The 20061-nt window shown below is 29.3% G+C and overlaps 2 protein-coding genes across 2 annotated transcripts; one reads left to right on the forward strand and one right to left on the reverse strand.

Annotated features, from left to right (window-relative positions):
- Positions 1-4915, forward strand: LOC109790023 (serine/threonine-protein kinase STN8, chloroplastic). Its single transcript, XM_020349112.3, has 5 exons — positions 1-830; positions 1429-1602; positions 2004-2408; positions 3145-3507; positions 4444-4915. Exons 1-4 carry the CDS (start codon positions 255-257, stop codon positions 3487-3489), a joined length of 1500 nt encoding a protein of 499 aa, XP_020204701.1. The 5' UTR covers positions 1-254; the 3' UTR covers positions 3490-3507; positions 4444-4915.
- Positions 4916-4983: 68 nt separating this feature from the next.
- LOC109790032 (mannan endo-1,4-beta-mannosidase 6) lies at positions 4984-8086 on the reverse strand. Its single transcript, XM_020349125.3, has 6 exons — positions 7882-8086; positions 7324-7597; positions 6779-6973; positions 6438-6560; positions 6040-6251; positions 4984-5688 (listed from the first exon to the last, which is right to left on the reverse strand). The coding sequence occupies exons 1-6, from the start codon at positions 8031-8033 to the stop codon at positions 5256-5258; spliced, it is 1389 nt and encodes a 462-aa protein (XP_020204714.1). The 5' UTR covers positions 8034-8086; the 3' UTR covers positions 4984-5255.
- Between the last annotated feature and the right edge of the window lie 11975 nt (positions 8087-20061).

Here is a 20061-nt window from a genome sequence, read left to right on the forward strand (position 1 = left end):
TAAAAGCCACAACTAATGGATGAAAATATCAATTTATGAGAAACACTTCATTTCGTTTCAACTAATTAATATTATTTTGTTTATTCCGACTTATTTTGGATCAGGTTTGTAGTGATTTTGCACCTAGAAAATAAATAGAAAAGGTGGATAAAGCATGGAGGAACAGATGGACCAAGAGCTGCTATGCATGCTGACGTTATTCATTCCTAGCTTCTAATTTTGTGAGAGCTTTGTCTTGTTTGGAAATAACGGTCATGGCTTCCCTACTCCCTTCAACTGCAACCACACTTCAACATAATCACACAATCTGCTTCTCTCCTCTGAAACCCACCACCCCAATTAACGTTTCCTTCTCAACGAACCGTTTCAAGAGTAGCTCTGGAAAGTGCAATGCACTTTTTGATAACTTCCCCAAAGACTTGTTGGAGACCACTTTTCACGTGGACCAGTTTCCTGTGTTCCAATCAGTGTTAATGAAGTTTCAGAATGTAACTGAAGACTTATCAGACATGCAGAGGTGGGGGTTTGTGATAGTTGCAGGGCTAACATGGGCTTATTTAACTGCAAGGCCCGGTGTTCTTGTTGGTGCCATTGATGCATTCCTTTTGGCTCCTATCCAATTGGTTTTGGACAGTTTATCCGGAAGGAGAAATCTGAAGAGGACTGATTTTCTTATTGGAGATAAGCTAGGAGAAGGGTCATTTGGTGTTGTTTATTCAGGTGTTTTGGTTCCAAAGAATGTAGATGTACAAGAGTGGATGCAGAAAAGTGGAAGAGGAAAGGTCACAAAGTTGGATGCCAAATCTAAGGATAAAGTCATTCTTAAGAAGGTATTCTTAAGATTTTTCGTTTATTTTCCAATGCTTCCTTAGCCTAATGGGGTCATTGTTGGAACAGCAGTGTCTTATGTTTTTCACTTCATTTGAAATAAATTGATATCATTTGCTGAGCTTGTTTCTTACCTAATGTTATGAATCTGCTGCGATCGGTTGTTCCCCTATGTTTCTGTAAATATAGAGCATTTTTCACTTCAAGTTTCAAGGTTTTGAGAGAAGAAAGTGGGAAATATTCTGTGGAGATTTTGCTATTTTTGCTAGCAGGAGGTGCATTTAACTAAAGCCATTTCATCTTACAAGGGATAGAATGATTGATGGAGAAGAATTGGACAGCTCTTGAGAAAAGGACTCTTTATTCAATGTTTCTTTGGTTTTGGAGGATTATTGATCCTTTGGTTAATAAAGAGAAAATAGATATCTAAATTCCGAATATTTAATCTATTTTCTTTTTGGTGGTAAATTCCAGAGTCCAGACTTATTTGTTGACATATAATCTCTCAACATAAATATGATGACTTTTTTTCTTCCTTCTGTTTTTAATTATAAAGCCTGTTGTTAAATGTATCCAGTAGCTAACTGATGGAACATGCAGGTAAAGGTTGGGATCGAAGGGGCAGAGGAATTTGGAGATTTTGAGGAGTGGTTCAATTACAGACTCTCTAGAGCAGCACCTGAAACATGTGCTAAGTTTCTGGGAAGTTTTGTAGCCGATAAAACCAATTCACAGTTCACAAAAGGTGGAAAATGGCTTGTTTGGAAGTTTGAGGTGATCTACCAAATATTTCCATTAGATAAACTATAGGCATTGATTTTTTTTTTATTCTATCATGGGGTATCCTTCAGTCCACTAGGTCAAAGACCAATCTCTCACTTGTAGTACTGTGATTATCTCTGGTTCAAAGAGTTTTCACACACATCAAAAATTGAACATGGAATTTTTTGCTAATAGATTGTTTTCACAACGTGTGAACGTAGCAACCGCATGTGCACCATTCCAAATGTTGCCAAGAATATATAACAAAATAACCATTCCAGTAGTCTGGTAGTTTATCCCTTCATTTATTTGAATGGATTGCATAACTTAAAGCAAGCAGATATGCTAGAAAAACATACTTTACTATGTACCAACTATTCCATACACTAATTGCAGGGTTGTCCACGTCACAGGGAGGAAGATCTCTTGCTGATTACATGGCTGATCAAAGATTCCCTTCAAACTTAGAGTCTACCATGTTTGGACGTGTATTGCAAGGTGTAGACTCTTCTAAACGAAATGCATTGATCATCAAGCAAATAATGCGCCAGATCATTACATCTCTTAAGAAAATTCACGACACAGGCATAGTTCACAGGGATGTTAAGCCTGCCAACTTGGTGGTAACAAAACGGGGCCAGATTAAACTCATTGATTTTGGTGCAGCAACAGACCTTAGAATTGGAAAGAATTATGTTCCCAATTGTACCCCTTTGGATCGTGACTACTGTCCACCTGAACTATATGTGCTACCTGAAGAAACACCAAGTCTTCCACCAGAGCCAATTGCAGCTTTCCTTTCACCAATCTTGTGGCAGGTGTTGTTTCTATACTTTATCGATGTAGCCAAAATTGAGTTTCTTGTGTAACGGTGTCACTGTGTCAGTTTTAGTAAAACTATATAATACCGGCTTCAACAATTGTTTGTTAGTTAAGCAGTGTATAGGCCAAAATATTTTCACAGAATCATGTATAATTCATTGGAGAATTTCAATATAGGATCTCTATGTTCAGGGGATCTGGCTCTTCTAAGGTGAGGAATTCACTTTATAGGTAAAGTAATTAATCTAAGTTGTTGAGACAAAATTAATGGCTGGCATTACATACATATGCATAACAAATCAAGCATGTGTTGAAATATCAACTATTAATTTTCTCATTAACGACCAAGATTACTTTCTTTATCCTAGCTCACTTGAGAGAAGTCAAATCGTGCTTAAGGCATGACTTCTTTAGGAATGTTAACCTACATGAAGGTTTCAAGCATACATTGACTTTTTAAGTACTCTTTTGAATAGTGTTATTTTTATGGGAATATCTTCACTGGGATTTCTAACTTGCTCAACTAGAGTTCTTTTTCCTTTAGTTTTTGCATCAGCTAGAATTTCCAATTGTGGTATGAGTATGACTGGTATCATTTAGTAATTAATCTGTACGGAGTCATTTTATGAAAGTAAACACACATTTCAATGTATATGCGTTATCCTCTTCTTCTCTGGTTGTTTGAAATATATCAGGAAGTGCTAAAGCAAAACCATGTGACTACTTTTGCAGTTAAAAAGTCCTGATTTGTTTGATATGTATTCTGCTGGCATTGTACTCCTGCAAATGGCAATTCCAACCTTAAGATCTCCAGCTGCTTTGAAGAATTTTAACTTGGAGATAAGAACATGTGGATATGATTTGAACAAATGGAGGGCATCTACCCGCATGAGGTCTGACTTCCAAATTCTTGATAATGACTCTAGTAGAGGGTGGGACTTAGCAACAAAGCTTATCTCCAAAAGAGGTTCCCAAAGACGTTTATCTGCGGCTGCTGCTTTGAGGCATCCTTATTTCCTTCTAGGCGGTGATCAGGCCGCTGCAGTCCTTTCGAAATTAAGCTTAAGCACAAAGTGATCTGCTTAGAAATGCCATGTAAGTATATTTGTTCCATTTTCTGATTGTTTCAATTTATACACTTGGTTGATAACTTGATATTTCTATGAAAAGTAAGCTTGGGCAGCACTTCCCTCCTCTTGTTGCTGTCCTTGTTGGCTCATGAAAATGTGTCTACAGTTGTATGCTAAATAGTAAATAATTTGATTTAAAAATGAATCTACTTTCTATTTGACTAGGATGAAATTGGATTATTTGTGTGAGAACTTGCACTTTATATGATTGCCTTTTGCACCATAAGGTGTTTGGTGCAATTAGATGGGATGATTATAATAGTTGGTTGGTTAGTAAGTGTTAGTTAGAGGGGGTTTGCGAGATAAATAAATAGGAGGAGGATGTAAGAGACGGGCAATTAGATCGGTAACATCTGCATTGAGCAATTAACCATTGTGAAAGATGAAATCCTTTGCAAAGGATAAACCCATAGACGAGAGATACAATCATTCTTTCTTAATCTGGCATATTAACAAAACTTGTGTAGTAGAATATGTTCATTCAAAAAAGTAGTGTCAAATCTAAGATAAAATGTTTACTGATAATTTGCACAGTGAGCATACCTTTTGCCTATTTGGAAAAAATTTCTCCAGAAACATTTCTAAGAGAAAAAAATAGGAAGAAAAAATGAGATAAGTTTTTTCATAAACTAAAACTAACTTATGCATAAGTTATTTTGTAACTTTTTGGAGAATTTATATGAGAGAGTTTCTAAAAATGAACTTATGCATAAGTTAATTTTAGTTTATAGAGAAGTTTATTTCATTTTTCTTTCTAATTTTTTTCTCCTAAAAGTATTTATGAAAAAGTTTATCCAAATAGACCACTATTTGTTTTTGCTTCTGAGACATGTAAGATCCATATTGCTGTCAATTGAAGCTCTCTGTGGCAATGTTATTACAAAACATCTATTTCCTTCAGGGAGAGCTCTATGATATGGATATAATGGCATCCATCTAAAGACCAACTAGTCAATAAATTGACGACCAGAAATTTTAGGAATTTGCTGCCTTTTTTCTGTTTAAGCCATAGACAATATGAAAGCAAACTCTGTTCCAGTAATGTTTTAGAAGGCAAAAACTACTGTTGCCTGCTAGAAAGCACAATACAATACAGCAGCTTACTCAAACTCAGGAAGGAGTACTCAGTGGTAACAAAGGCTGAATCACCCTTCTCTCATGATTTCTTTCTTCAAGAGGTAAATGTTCAAAGCTGGGCCGGACATGACCAGGTATGTCAATGAGCTTGGAACTAAAGGAAGCCACAATCTATTGACTTTTCTGATATGTAATGTTTTATTTATTTGATAAAAATTACTTTCAAGATTGGATGGTTTATTAAATTTCATTTGACATTTTCATTCAGCCAGTGCTCTTGTGCGAAATCTGGCTTCTCCATATTCCAATATAAAACTTGTTATGTTTTATTGTTTTCCACATCAGAACAGTCAACCAGTCATACTCAACACCTACAATGCGACCTTATTTATTTGACCAATTTCCATATAATGATACAAATGTGTATATATGTTCTTAATGTAAAACAACGAAGAATGCCGTAGCACCCTTCTAGTTTAAGATGGTAGTGACCTTGAATGACCATAATGTCACAACATACAACTTAAACACATTGTTGACATTAATATTAACAAAATGATGTGGTGAATCAAACATTTATCCCTGCATGGTTTTATATGACCACTGCATTACAATTGGAAACTTTCCACGTAGGTGTTACAGTTCGTCATGATAGAGTATTTTCTCCAATAGTTTTTTCTTCTTACAACTCCAGTTGCATTTGGTGTTGCACAAGGAATTGAACAATGCAAGCCTAGTGGATTGACGTTGTATAATGCTTGCGGTAGAAGGAGATTTTGAGAGAACAATTGCATACCCATCATCCATGTTATCGGTTCCATCAGGAAAAAATTGCCACAAAAGGCTTCCAGCTCCACTCCCTCCTTTCTTTGTGGAGTTTAGGATGGTACTGTACACAGTGCTTATAAGTGTGTCTCTATATGTTGAATTGTAGCCAGGGTCTTTGGAAGATACACCAAACTCAGCAAAAACAACTGGCATTCCAAGATACTTTTCAGCATCCTCTATGTGGGCTTCCATCCAAGATTTTATGAATGGGAGATGAGTATCAGCAATTTGTTGTGAAATCCTTTAACCAGGTAATTAAGTTAGAAACTGAATATATTATGACAAAATACATTATCACTAATAAAAATATTAGCGTTTGTAACAGACAAGACAAATGTGCACATGCATATGAATGTTGTATGATATATGATATGAAGTAACAGTTTGCATAAGAAATTAATTTAAATGCACTGACCGAGTAAAGGGTTTTTATATTGGCATCCAATTAAAGTATTGATAAGTCTAGTAACTTTTATAATAGTTACTTTAAAATTCATACTTAACATGATTTCTGATTGGTAGTTGTACAAATCATCACACTGATAACTTATCATTTTTTAAATAAAACAATAGCATTGCTAAATAGACTTACCAAGAGTCAGCATATATGTGAGCAGAAGCGAAGTCCACACCAAGAACCAAGTGGTTCCTGATAAAATCAGTTCCAATCTGTTGAGCATATGTATTCGGATTGAACTGAGTTCTCTGAGGTGATGATGGGCCATAAAATCCTTCTAGTCCAACCTCCACCAAGTGTTTCGGATCAATTTTCTTCACATGGAATGCCATTTCTTGTATCCAATCCTAGAATACATATTCAACTGGGTTGTTGAGACATCATTGAAAGAACCGACTAATAGAATGCAGTTGTTAAGTGTGATGTGATTATATGACATTACAAAATGTGATATGTTATTATGTTTTCTTTTCAATACCACAAGACCCTTCCCTTGTGCTATGAAGGCCATTAGAAGTTTTCAAGGGACAAACCTGTAACTTGTCACCTGTGGAATCTGAGGTGCATCGAGGCTCATTCATCAATTCCCAAGCGAAAATTGTTGGATCTTCCTTATAAGTGATGTTTGTGAATGTGTTAACTCTATTTAGCACCGTCTACATAGTAAATATAATATGGAACCAACTTAGTATCCAGGAATTAATGAAAGAGAATAATCATAATAATATATTATAAAATAGAAGCCCAAATCAAGATTTAATTCCAAGGCACTTAGTCTTTGGAACATAAAAACAAACAAGCTCTAATTCTAGTGTCCCAAATGAAAATAACCAATGGTGGTTTTGATTTGTTGCATTAATTTAAAGGAACTTGCCTTAACATGGGCCTTGTAGTAGCTTCTAAGAGCTGGATGTGAGAAAAAGTCATCATCAGAGGTCAAGTTAAGGCCAGCAGCATTCCCCCACTTCACATATTGCGCTTTTCCTCCATATGCCTCCCAGTTGTTGGCCAACGATAATATAAGCCTGATTTTGTATTTCTTTGCTTCACTTACAACAAAGTCCAGGGCCTATGGCTCCAATAGTAAAATGGAATTAGCAACATTGACTGATAACTTGGAAGATTAATTGTATCATAGTTTGTTTGAATACAAATTTAAACTTGTATCCAAACAGATTGGTAGTCTAATTTTAATTACCATAGTAAAGCTTACAATAGCAAACAATTCATGGGGGTTGTAATCCTTTTAACATGATGCTTCAATCAGAAGTAGCAAACAGTTGATAATACTAGAGAAGTTAACAGTAACAATATAATGCTGCGTGGGGTTATATAAATTATATTTTATGTTGTAAACTGGATACCAAGTTAGTATAGTATAACATAAAATAAAATATAAAAAAAACAGTAAAGGAGCACCTTGAAGACTTCTTCATCATAAACTGACGGAGATTTTTGTAGGGCCCGCCACTGGCCATCATTGAAGGCCCAAGTCCTACAAACTGTCATACCCACCGAGGATGCTTGTTGGAACACCTCAGTGACCTTTCCTCTGGTGGACTCATCTACAGCAAATACCATCAGCCAATATGTGTTGAATCCATTGACATAGAAAGGTTTGTCATTCACCACAAATTGGTTTCCCTTCTTCTGTACCATCTGCCAATCATCATCTTCCATCACCCCCATTTCACTAGAAACATCAAATATGTAATGCAAAGGTTAAGAAAAAAATATATGGATTTGGGATGGAGAAAACCTGGTAGAGTATCATGAGTATTGTTGGTGTTATTCTCATATCAAAATTAGAATTTCACCTTAGTGATATACATTTATATTTAATATAGACTTCAATAATATGCATTTATATATATTATTGAGATAAAATTTTAATTTTAATTAAAAGATAACACTAACAATATATATAATATTGTATAAGATATAACAATTAAAGGTAAAAGGATATCATATACATACCCATAATTTGAGATAGAATTTTCCTTTCCATTTTGTCCATCCTTGAGTGCTTCCTCATCCTTCATACTTCCACCAAATGCATTGGAACTTAAACTTTTAGTAAGCATCAAAAGAAGGATAAAAGAAATAATGCGTACTCCAAATCTCTTCATTGAGCTTGGTTACCTAGTCACGGTGTCTATGTGCTCTATTGGACCATATTATATATGTGAACATATATAGTTTTCTTCTACAGAAATTGTATCAAATACAGAAGAGTAGTGTGCAAGTGGAGATCATGTTTCTACTCTGGCTTTAAAGCAAAGAAAATTCTCTATTCCATAGCAATGGATAAACAAAGTAATTGAAGGGTAGGAGCAAAGTTGCATTAACTTCACGTCTTCACCCCCTAACTCTCTAAGGTAAGTTCAAGTGGGTTCCACTAATTAGACTATGGTATACAGAGAGGCTTTGTTAGATTTGAGCTAGCTGCTTTTAACAGTATAGGAATCATGAAATCTGAAGATTATTAAATATTGATTTACAGGTTCAACGTGTACATGTGACAACCTAGTACAAGGTTCTCATAATCAATTCTAGCTGTGATGTCTCCATCACATACATTTCGGGAAGAACTTGATGATAAGAATTTGTCAAATGAAGAAAATAAATGGCCATACTGTGTGATATCTCTTCCTTGCTAAAAGCTGCTTGGAGGAGGAGCAGGAGGGGTAGAGTAGAAGAGAAGGATTAAAGAAAAAAGAGAGGTGAAGATGAGAAACAAAAGAAGGCTTGGTTTGAATTGGCACTCTTCTAGCATGTTTGGTTTAGATTTAGGGTTTAGGGTTTAGGGTTTAGGGTTTACAAGACAATTTACGTGGAAGTTATAATTTTTTACTTCTCATAAACGTGAATTTTCACGTCTAAAAGCTAAAGCAAACACGCACTTCATTATAATACTTATCAGTGTAATGTGATGCTTGCATCCATGGTACAAGCCTATTTAATTCTTCATGTTATGGGGGCCAGGATGTGGTCCCTACGTGTCAAAGTTTCGTATGTAATTATTAATTATTAATTAGATTTGAAACAACTAGTTTCACCGTCATTCGATCAAACATGGCTATTTTTTTTTATCTGTTGAAATTTTAACAAAAGTACATGAAACTTAAGATTTTTATTTTTATTTTTTTATATTATTTCAATTTTTCATCACTAGACTGCTTCTAGTGGCTCAATTAGAGATTCAGATATATAACAAATTTGTTTATTTTCAAAATATTATTTGAAAAGTTATATTTTTCATAATTTTTTTATTGGTTGACATTTTAAAGCTTTTCTATATTGTAGAAATTAAACTTAGATTTATGTGGAAAATATATTTATATAAGAGTTTAATAATTATTCACCCGATAATGTAAAATAATATTATATTATTATCTAACAAGATATTATTATTATTGTGATGAGTTTTTACTTATTTATTGTAAAAATTAATAATTTATTATAAATAGTAATTTATAATTACATAATTGGGGATCACCTATTTTCTTTCTCCGGCCTTTTTCATGAGAGACAAGTTATATAGTGTTATACCAAAACTTTTTTGTTTGTTATAACTTGTTTAATATATATATATATATATATATATATATATATATATATATATATATATATAAGAGTTAATCATCTATACATTTTTAATGTAAATTTTTCTTACACTAATAACTAATTATATCATTTAATTGTGTCATGTCACTATAAACATATTTATTTTTAACAGTGATATGGTACAATTAAGAAATATAATTGATTGTCGATATAAAAAAATTTTACATTAGCAATATATAAGTTATTAGCTCTATATATAAACCCTAATTTTTTAAATTTTCAATTTGTTATTGAGAACCAATGCTGACACCAATTCCAACTATTAACTGCAGAGTAAGATCTATTCGTTCTATGTAAACGTGGGAAAGGAATGCTTCAAATTACTAAAAGTTCAAAAGTTGACGAACTGACGACCTTAACACAATTACGCAATTGCCCATTCCTATGGAGTCCTTCGATGCACCCATTCAATTAACTGCTTGTGAGTTGCAAATGCCAAAAAGGAAAGAATTGTGCGTAAAGTGTATTTTTTTATATATTTAAATTGGACTAATTTCATAAGTTAATACTATAATAATAGAAAACTTATACAATACAATCAACCTAAGGCACCACACAAACATTAGTGGAGCAAAAAAATTTCTTAAGAGGGCAGAAAGTGTAACTAATACGGTGAAAAAATAGGATCATCTTTATGAGAACTGCGGTTTAATAACTCAATAACCAATTAATCACCTTCGATCTCTTTTTGGTAATTAATTAATTAGCTTTTGATTGAAAATATTTTTTTTTTTAGGAAAATATTATTGATGTTATATGTTTTTTTTTATATTTTTATTTAATTGAAGAAAAATAATAAGAAAAAATGCAATTAAGAGGTTTTTAAAACCAACAAATCGTTGGTAATAAGAGTATAATTGAGATCGGTATCCCCTTCTTACTAAGTTATTGTATACAAATTTCGTGAAAAAAAATATAGGGAGAAATCTCATTAAAATTGGATTAATTATAAATAAAGTTAATGAATACATCGCACTAATAAAATGATTATTAAAATCTAAAAAAAATTTAAAAATTTAAAATTTGCATCGGGAAACACCAAAATAGAGAGAGAGAATGATTAAAATAAATAATGACAAAATACAAAAATAAAAATCTGCAATTTTTTTTATTTAAAACTGAAAATGCAACAAAAAAAAATCAAAAACAAAAAAATACTTAAAAATGTAGTTTCTACTCTACTCTACTATATAGTATATATGGTGGCTTTGGCTCATTTTAATTTCATTATCATAAGTATTCAGAACATTAATTAGGCCAAATACCCCTACAAGCAAAGTAAGGCAACATGCTTTTCAGAAAGAAACAAAAAAAAGAAGATTTTGTCTCAGTTAAGATTGTGGTTTCAAATTGACATAGAAAAGGAATCTCGAGTGAAAGCATGCACGTACAAGAAAGATTTTCAAGTTCTTATTTGAATAACAGCATACAAGGGGAAGGGGGGAACAGGTGGATACACATCAAGACCCTTGAAACCAACAAACATCTCCAAACCAACTCACAACCTTAAAGCTCTCACTCATATTTTTTACCTCATCCCACAAGCACCACAGTGACGTCCCCCTCAATGCATAATATAATGATCATTTTCTTCCCTATCATATGAAACTAAAACTCACTGACTCTAGAACGAAAACCCCTCACACGCACACTCCCTATGGCAGCCATGGCCTATGAGCCTCCATGAGAGCACAAACACTAATTAAGCCTCAAATTGACGGATAACTATAAAATTATTTTATACATTGATTCGAATTAATGAAATAAAGTATTAAATGGTTTTTAAATTTTCTAAAAATTTGCAAATTTGATCTATTCATTAAGAACTTTAAATTGAACGGTTAGATCGTTGAAATTTGATGTAGAACATGAGTTATTGAACGAAGTAAGTCTAGGTAGACTCACTCATGGAGTAAAAGGATCTCTCCTCTCTCTCTCTCTCTCTCTCTTTCTCTCTCTCTCTCTCTTTCTCTCTCTCTCTCTCTCTCTCTCTCTCTATATATATATATATATATATATATATATAAAGAGAGACATGTCAATTAATTATTAAGTATATCTTTTGGAGTCATGTTTGTCCTATGTAATTGATAAATTAGAAATAAATAAATTTATACTTAGTTAATTTCAATTGTTAGATATTTTTCATGTTTTATGTTTGTTACAACAAGAGCAATAATAGATAAAATATTAATAAAAAAAATCATAAGAAATTAAGTCAAATGAAGAGATTTTTTAGAAGGAAAATCTCATTTAAATGAATCACCTTAGTCACTTAAGCGAAAATTGATAAAGAGTACAATCTATTGGACATTGAAGGCTCACTTAAGCAAATATACTAGTCACTTATTAAGAGAGTGAAGATAGAGAGCTCTAATCTTAAGTGAGTTGTTCTGTATGCTTAAGTAAGACATGTTAGAGAATTCACTCTCAAATTTTCAAAGACTTGCTTAAGCGAACCTTACTACTCACTTAAGCAAGAGGTGTTGACAAAACCAATGACAAAGTTATATAAAAGAAATTATTAATTATTTATAATAAAAGATATTTTACTTATAATGTGACAGAGATAAATAAAAAACTTGAAATACATACTTCAATTAGAACTATTCAATAAATACAATTAATGTCGGTATATCTTAAAATATTAAAACATCGTAGAAGTTACCATTTTAGATTATGTCTTAGTTTGTGTGTTATTAAAATATCTTATGATTATTTTGTTTAATATTTTGTTCTTCTTAATTTAGATGTTTTCTTATATACTTAATATTTTTATGAGTATAAATAAGGATCACAAAATAGAGAGGACAAAACAAATAAGTGAGATTAAAGAAAATTTATATTGTCATAATAAATCTACACACTTAATGATGATAGGTACATATATTTTACTGACAACATTTATAAACATTATGTATGACTATCATTTTTCATGTATTTATCTTATATATAAATGAAAAACATGCGGAACAACATGGTTATCCAATAAATACAAAATTGCTATATTGTGTGACCTTTCCTCTTCTTTGTTTTATGATTTTATATGATTTTTATGTTTTATGCTTTCATTGTTCATTTGCATGTCCTAACAGTACATATAGAGTTTGAATGTTCAATTTATACATATATTTATATCATCTATTGATTAATAAAGAGGGATGAGTAATCATTTGTAATACACAAGTGTGAAAGAAAAAAATTCTACTCAATTTTCCCTCTGTGTTATTTACAACACAATTAACTTTTCCTTTGCTTGCTCATGTCTTTGCCATTTTGTTTGCCCTATGTAACTGGGGTTGTTTTTGTCTAAAAGCATTTCTATCGAACTTCATTGTGATTTGTGAGCATGCAACCTTTTATTTATTTCATTTTATGGTTTGATGTGTGTTTTGTTTATTTAGAGTTGATTTCGTTTTTATTTTTGTAAGACTCTTGGCACGGTCCTGTTATTACTTGTTTCCTGTTACAAGCTTATTCCTTGTAATGCATGAATTTTGTTAGTTTGTGTTGAATTAGTTAATTAATTGGATGTTTCCCTTTGCCAAGTGTAGGTTCCAATAATGCTACTATCACATCGCCTTATCTTTATTTATTTATTTATTTATAATTTTGTGAGTTAATTGGTTTATTTATCTCTTTAGTTTTTTATTTGATATTCTTTTAAGCATTCAGGTTTAGGCGCCATGTATGCCTTTAATTTGGTAATTTAGATGCATAGTTTTAATGTGAATGAATACACAAGTGAAGGATAAAAAAAACATAATATCTAATAAGAATTAGAAATAATTATAAAGTAAAATTAAATAAATGAACTTACCAACATGAAAAAAAGAGTTAAATAGATGTGACATCTTTTAGATTTTTAAAATTTTAAAAATATATGACAATTTAATATATTTATAATTTTTCTTTGAAATTAAAATATTTTAGTGAATTAACTTTCATGTCAATTATGTCAATTTTATATTTTAGGATGTATGAATAATGTTTTTTATTTTATGATTTTTTTAATATTTTTTTCTTAAAATAAAGATTAGTGGTAGCTTCTCATTTTTTAAATTTATTTTCACTAATCCGTGATGAACTTGGTTGCTACAAAATGAATAAATTTTTTAACGGATTTTTTCCCCTTCTAAATCCTTTATTGTTATATAATTTAATTTCAATTTCTCAAGTTTAATTTAACCTTCATTCCTTATGTGATAAATCCTTTATTACCAATTATGAATCATATTTCTTTGAGCAAACAAAATTAGTCACAAGTATTAAGAGAAATAGAAATTCATACAAAAGCATATAATTTAACTTAATAAATTGATTTTTCTTAAGGTGATCTCTTTTCTTTCTAAATCATTTCTTATTAAACTATTAAATTTTTCCTCATAACGGAGGAGATATTGGAACAGATATATGAGATTTCAAGTTCAATCTTCATTGTAATTTTTTTTATAAATCAAAAACATTAAATCTCTTCTTGATAGATAGCTTACTTCCAATTTGTCTAATTTGATTTAGCCACAGTTTCTTTAGTGATAAGTCATTTATTCCCAATAGGAACCCTATTCCTCAAACAAACAAAATTAGTTATAATTAAGAAAATCAACATGAACAATTTATCTCCATCCTAGGCTTAAGAGTTGCATGAGTATTGAATTACAACAAATTATACTCCAATTTTCTAATTGTAAAATTTAGAATACTATCAGCATAGCAAAACAAGGATTTAGACACTACAAGAAAAAGTCAAATTTCCCACGGATTATTTTCCACGGGCCAAAATCCGTTGAAAATTTCCTACGGATTTAGATCCGTGGGAAATTTTCAACATAATTTCCCACGGATTTATATCCGTCTGAAATTTCCGACGGATTTTCCCACGGATTTAAATCCGTCTAAAATTTTTGACGAAGTTTCCCACGGATTAAAATCCGTCTGAAATTTCTGACAGAGTTTCCCACGTATGAAATTATTAAATAAAATTTAAGCCAATTATTTTTCAAATGCAACCAATCCTAATCGCATCAATACACACAACAATGCACTATATAATATTTTCATTATTATATGGGTGTTTTCAAAATATAAATAAGATAAATATAAATGAAAGTGTGTGAGGTATGACTTATATTACCTATATATAATTATATGTTTAGGTTATTATAAATTATAAACTAATTAGCGTAAATGTGTTTTTTGTTACTTATCTTGAAAAATACCAACACATGACGTTCAAATTTAAAAATAACACATCTTTTCTTTAATTTTTAAAAATCACTCATCTCTTTAAAAATAACGTTATTAATTAAATAAGGGGGAAAAAAGTTAAATTATGTTCTGCAAATCATATATATGTATCTATCATTTATTTCTAAATTACATCCAATACTATGTCATTTTGATGAAAACTTTCATTGATCTTCAATTTTGAAAATAAGATTTTTTTCAATTCATTTTTAAATTTATTACTTAAATTTAATATATTTTTTTAAATCACAGTGTGCATGATATTTAAAATAAATTTCAAAAAAGTTGAAATAATGAAATAAGAGATCAAATATCATTTAATTATTGATATTTGTATTAATAAATTATTTTCTCTTAATAGTATATAAACAGTATTATCTTATATAAGTAGTTGTATGTGCCACTTAAATAAATAAATAAGAAAATTAATACTCACTTAAAAATTTGAGAAGAGATATATGTATGACGTTATTGAGAAAAACTTCAAGTAGGGGTTAATGGAATTTTTTCTAGATTAAATCTTCTTTATTTAAAACTTAAAACATTAAAGTTAAAATAATTACACTAAATAATTATTTTTGTTCCTAATAACTGATTGATTTAAAAATCTCTCTTTAAGTTGTAGTAATTTCTTAAATTTACATTTTATTGATTTCTGAATTTTATATTTAAGTAAATCAGTAAAATACAAAGTAACGAGTATAAATATGAGTATTTAAAACTTCAATGAATCTATATACAGAAAGCAGAGATAAAGACAGAGAAAATGAATAGAAGAAAAATAGTTAAATATATAGTTGTTTGATTATCTATAGTAATAGATAAAGGGAAATATACGTCATCTTGTAACTGATTTTGTCTAAAAAATAATAGATAATCATACCCTTAACTAATTTTTATTTTATATATTCTAATTTTATTTGAAATAATATGATTATATATTTAAATAGTTTAATTTTAATAATTTTTTAAGTATATTTTTGTCTTTTCACTTAAAATATTTGAATTTCTATATTTTAATTTGAATTATATTTTAAGTATATTTTTGTCTTTTTGTCTTAAATTTTTGAATTTTTATATTTTAATTTTAATAATTTTTTATTTCTATTATTTATTAATTCTTTTCATTTTAAATATTTTATAACATTAATAAAATTTTATAATTTTAATCTCTCTAATTTTATCTTACTTTTTATTTTATAATCTCTCCAAATTATATTTATAAAATAAAAAGTAAGATAAAATTAGAGAGATTAAAATTATAAAATTTTAATAATGTTATAAAACATTAAAAAAGAAAAGAATTAATAAATAATAGAAATAAAAAATTATTTAAATTACAATATAGAAATTCAAAAATTTAAGACAAAAAGACAAAAATATACTTAAAAAATAATTCAAATTAAAATATGGAAATTCAAATATTTTAAGTGAAAAGACAAAAATATACTTAAAAAATTATTAAAATTAAATTATTTAAATATATAATCATATTATTCAAATAAAATTAGAATATATAAAATAAAAATCAGTTAAGGGTATGATTATCTATTATTTTTTAGACAAAATCAGTTACAAGATGACGTATAACTTTATATTAAATGTGAATTTTGTAAATTCAACCGTTAAATTAATAATATTTTACTCTTAAATCATATATACAAAATGTTATATTAATCGAAGATATTTCTTATAAAAAAATTAAATCTGTTGAAAAATTTATATTTTCGATGAGAAAATTTTTGTAGGAAAAGCTATATTATTGATAAAATATTTCAGACAAATTTATATTTTTCGAAAATGTAAGAACTAGTTTTAAATTTGATATGAAAATATTATGATATTACTAGATAAGATTTTAAGTTAGTATTTTATTAATAGTTGATAATTAAAAAATAAAACAAGGATAAATACATTTTTTGAATTTTATATGTTTGATTTAAGATAACTTATAAAATAACTCTTTGGTAAAGTTATTCCGCTCAGTAACTCATGGCGTGTGTTGAATTTTATCGATCTAATTAATTGTTAAATTAAAAGTTACCTAATTTTACTAATAATTAATATAAAAAATTAATTAGTTTTGGAATAAATTATTTGTGAATTAACAATATAATTGAAACATTAATTATTTTAAATTATTTAACTAAAATCTTATTGACAATTTACTATATGATCTTAATATTTTTGTATAATTAATATCTGGTTTTACTATATGATCTTAATATTTTTGTATAACTAATATCTGATTTTAAATTTGATATGAGAATATTGTATATAATTAGATAAGATTTTAAGTTAGTATTTTATTAATAGTTGATAATTAGAAAAAAAAAAAACAAGGATAAATACATTTTTTGAATTTTATATGTTTGATTTAAGGTAAATAAATATATTAAATTAATTAATAATTTATTTAAAATATTAAAACAATTTATAAGTATGTATTAAATAAATATTTATAATTTTTTAAATTATATTATCATTATAAATTATCAAAATTAAATAATTTAAATTATAATTTTAAATAAAAATAAGTAGACGTTAATTATAAAAGTACATATAAATAAATAATAATTAAATATATTATTATTATTATTAATTATTATTATTTGTAATATAAAATTATTATATATTATTATTATAGTACAAATATGAGATTGTATATTTGAGGATGACTTAAATGAATTAATTTGTACAAGTTATACTGACAACATACATATACATTTCGGTAGCTTACTCATAAGAACTTCACAGTTAAGTGTGCTTGACCTGGAGTAGTACAGGGATGGGTGACCTTCTGGGAAGTTTCCCAGAAATTGCACAAGGATAAAACACACTAAACAATGAAATATCGTGAAATAGAACCCTTGAGATGCCAAATATGAGGGTTGTTACATTAATAAATTTATTAAAATTAAAAAAAAAATTATAATTTTCGGGTAATTTCCCACGGATAAATCCGTGGGAAATTATCCACGGATAAAAATCCGTGGGTAAATTTCAGACGACCAATTTACTGATGGATTAGTGTCCGTCGGTAATCCGTCGGAAATGCCTCATTACCCACGGATTTTGGGCATTTCCCACAGATTTTTGCCGTCTGAAATACCGAATTTTCTTGTAGTGAGAAAGGAGTTCAATCATATTAGTTTTAAATTAAGGTTCATCCTACCCTTATACAAAGGGCTTAAAAAACTTAGAGTTGCGAAACACAAAATAGTGAAAAGAAAAAGATAGAGAAAAAGTTATGAATACTAAGAATCAAACCCAAATTCTTCGAGATCCAAAGCCAAATAATGAGTTTTCAAGTTCTTCCTTCTGATCCTTAGATGAGTCAAAGAATACTTTCTAAGCACAATTTCTTCCAATAAATAACAAATAATGAGTTTTAGGTACTTTTCATGTGCTCAATTTTTGTTCTCTACACCAACAACCCTTTCTTTTGTATTTGGATATCGTATCATTGTCATGTTTATATTTTCTACACAAAACCACTTAAATGAGTAACATAAATTTCAAGACATGACTAATATGAAATTTTATATTGTTAGGTCATTTTTCAAGACATGACTAATATGAAAATTCTTATCTCAATTCAATCACATATCAATGTTTTCCTCTTTAACACAGCTCCAAAGCCAAAGCTGCAGCCATGAAGCTTAAACCAAAAAGAAGTGTTCTAGAGAGTTAAGGCTATAGCTCCAGATTTCAAAGTTGCAGCCACGAAGCCTGAACTAATTCCAGAGAGTTGAAGCTTCAGCCATGAATCCAGAGCTCCAGAGGATGCACAAAACAAAATGATTGGACTCAACCCTAAACCAACTAGACTAAGCAATTGGAATTAAGACATTATAATAGACAAAATTTAAATTAAGTGATCACTATCATTCTTTGGTATTATTTACAACAATATTTGAAACTGGTTTATACATCTTTTTTTTTTTTTTAATCTTCCTTCCATATTTGTAATAGGAAATTCTTTTATTGGATCCATACTGTAAACTTCATATCATTGTTTGTACACAAACAAATAAACAACTCAAAAAATCAAGTCAAAGTGTTACCTTTAAATTCCATTAATTACTAAGTATATCTCTTGCAGTCATGTTTGTCCTATGTAATTGATAAATTAGAAATAAATAAATGGCTTAAATTCTAATTTAGTTCTTTATAATATTTAAAAAATTTAATTTAGTCTCACTTTAATTTTTGGATTCAATTTAGTCCCACCTGTTAAAAATACTAACAATATTTATCTTCTGTCTAAATTTCTCAAACACCATTTAAGAGCCTTGAGAACCACGCCCGTGATTCTCACACTGTGAATCACATAAAAAAAAATCTGCCAAGTAAGAGTCGTGAGAATCACACCCGTGATTCTCAATCACATGGACACTCCTAAACAGCGTTTGAAAAATTTAGACGGAAGGCAAACATTCTAGTATTTTTAATAGGTGAGACTAAATTGAACCCAAAAATTAAAGTGAGACAAAATTGAAACTTTAAAATATTATAAGGGACCAAATTAGGATTTTAGCCTAAATAAATTTATAACTAGTTAATTTCAACTGTTAAATATTTTTGAAGTTTTATGTTTAAGTTACAACAAGAATAAGAGTAGACAAAGTATTGATAAAAAATCATAATAAATTAAGTCGAATGAAGAGAATTTTTAGAAAAAAAAATCTCATTTAAATGAATCACCTTAGTCACTTAAGCGAGATTTGACAAAGAACACAATCTACTGGACATTAAAAGCCCGCTTAAACAAATATACTAGTTGCTTATTAAGTGAGTGAGGATAGGGAGTTTTAATCTTAAGTGAGCTATCATGTATGCTTAAGTAAGACATGTTAGAGGACTCACTCTGAAATTTTCAAAGACTCGCTTAATTGAACCTTACTACTCACTTAAGTGAGAGATGCTGAAAAAGTCATATAAAAGATCTAAAAAGAGAAATTATTGATTATTTACAATAAGAGATATTTCTCTTATAATGTGTTAAGACAACTCATTCTCAAATTTTTAAAAACTCGCCTAAGAGAACCTTACTTCTCACTTAAGTGAGAGATGCTGATAAATCCAATGACAAAGTCATATAAAAGATCTAAAAAAGAGAAATTATTGATTATTTACAATAAGGGATATTTCTCTTATAATGTGATAAGAGAACTCACTCTCAAATTTTCAAAAACTCGCTTAAGCGAACCTTCACTTAAGTGAGAGATGCTGACAAATCCAATGACAAAGTCATATAAAAGATCTAAAAAGAGAAATTAA

This window comes from Cajanus cajan, chromosome 4 (assembly GCF_000230855.2).
Source record: "Cajanus cajan strain Asha chromosome 4, NIPB_CcT2T_4, whole genome shotgun sequence".
In the NCBI taxonomy this organism is placed as follows: domain Eukaryota; kingdom Viridiplantae; phylum Streptophyta; class Magnoliopsida; order Fabales; family Fabaceae; genus Cajanus; species Cajanus cajan.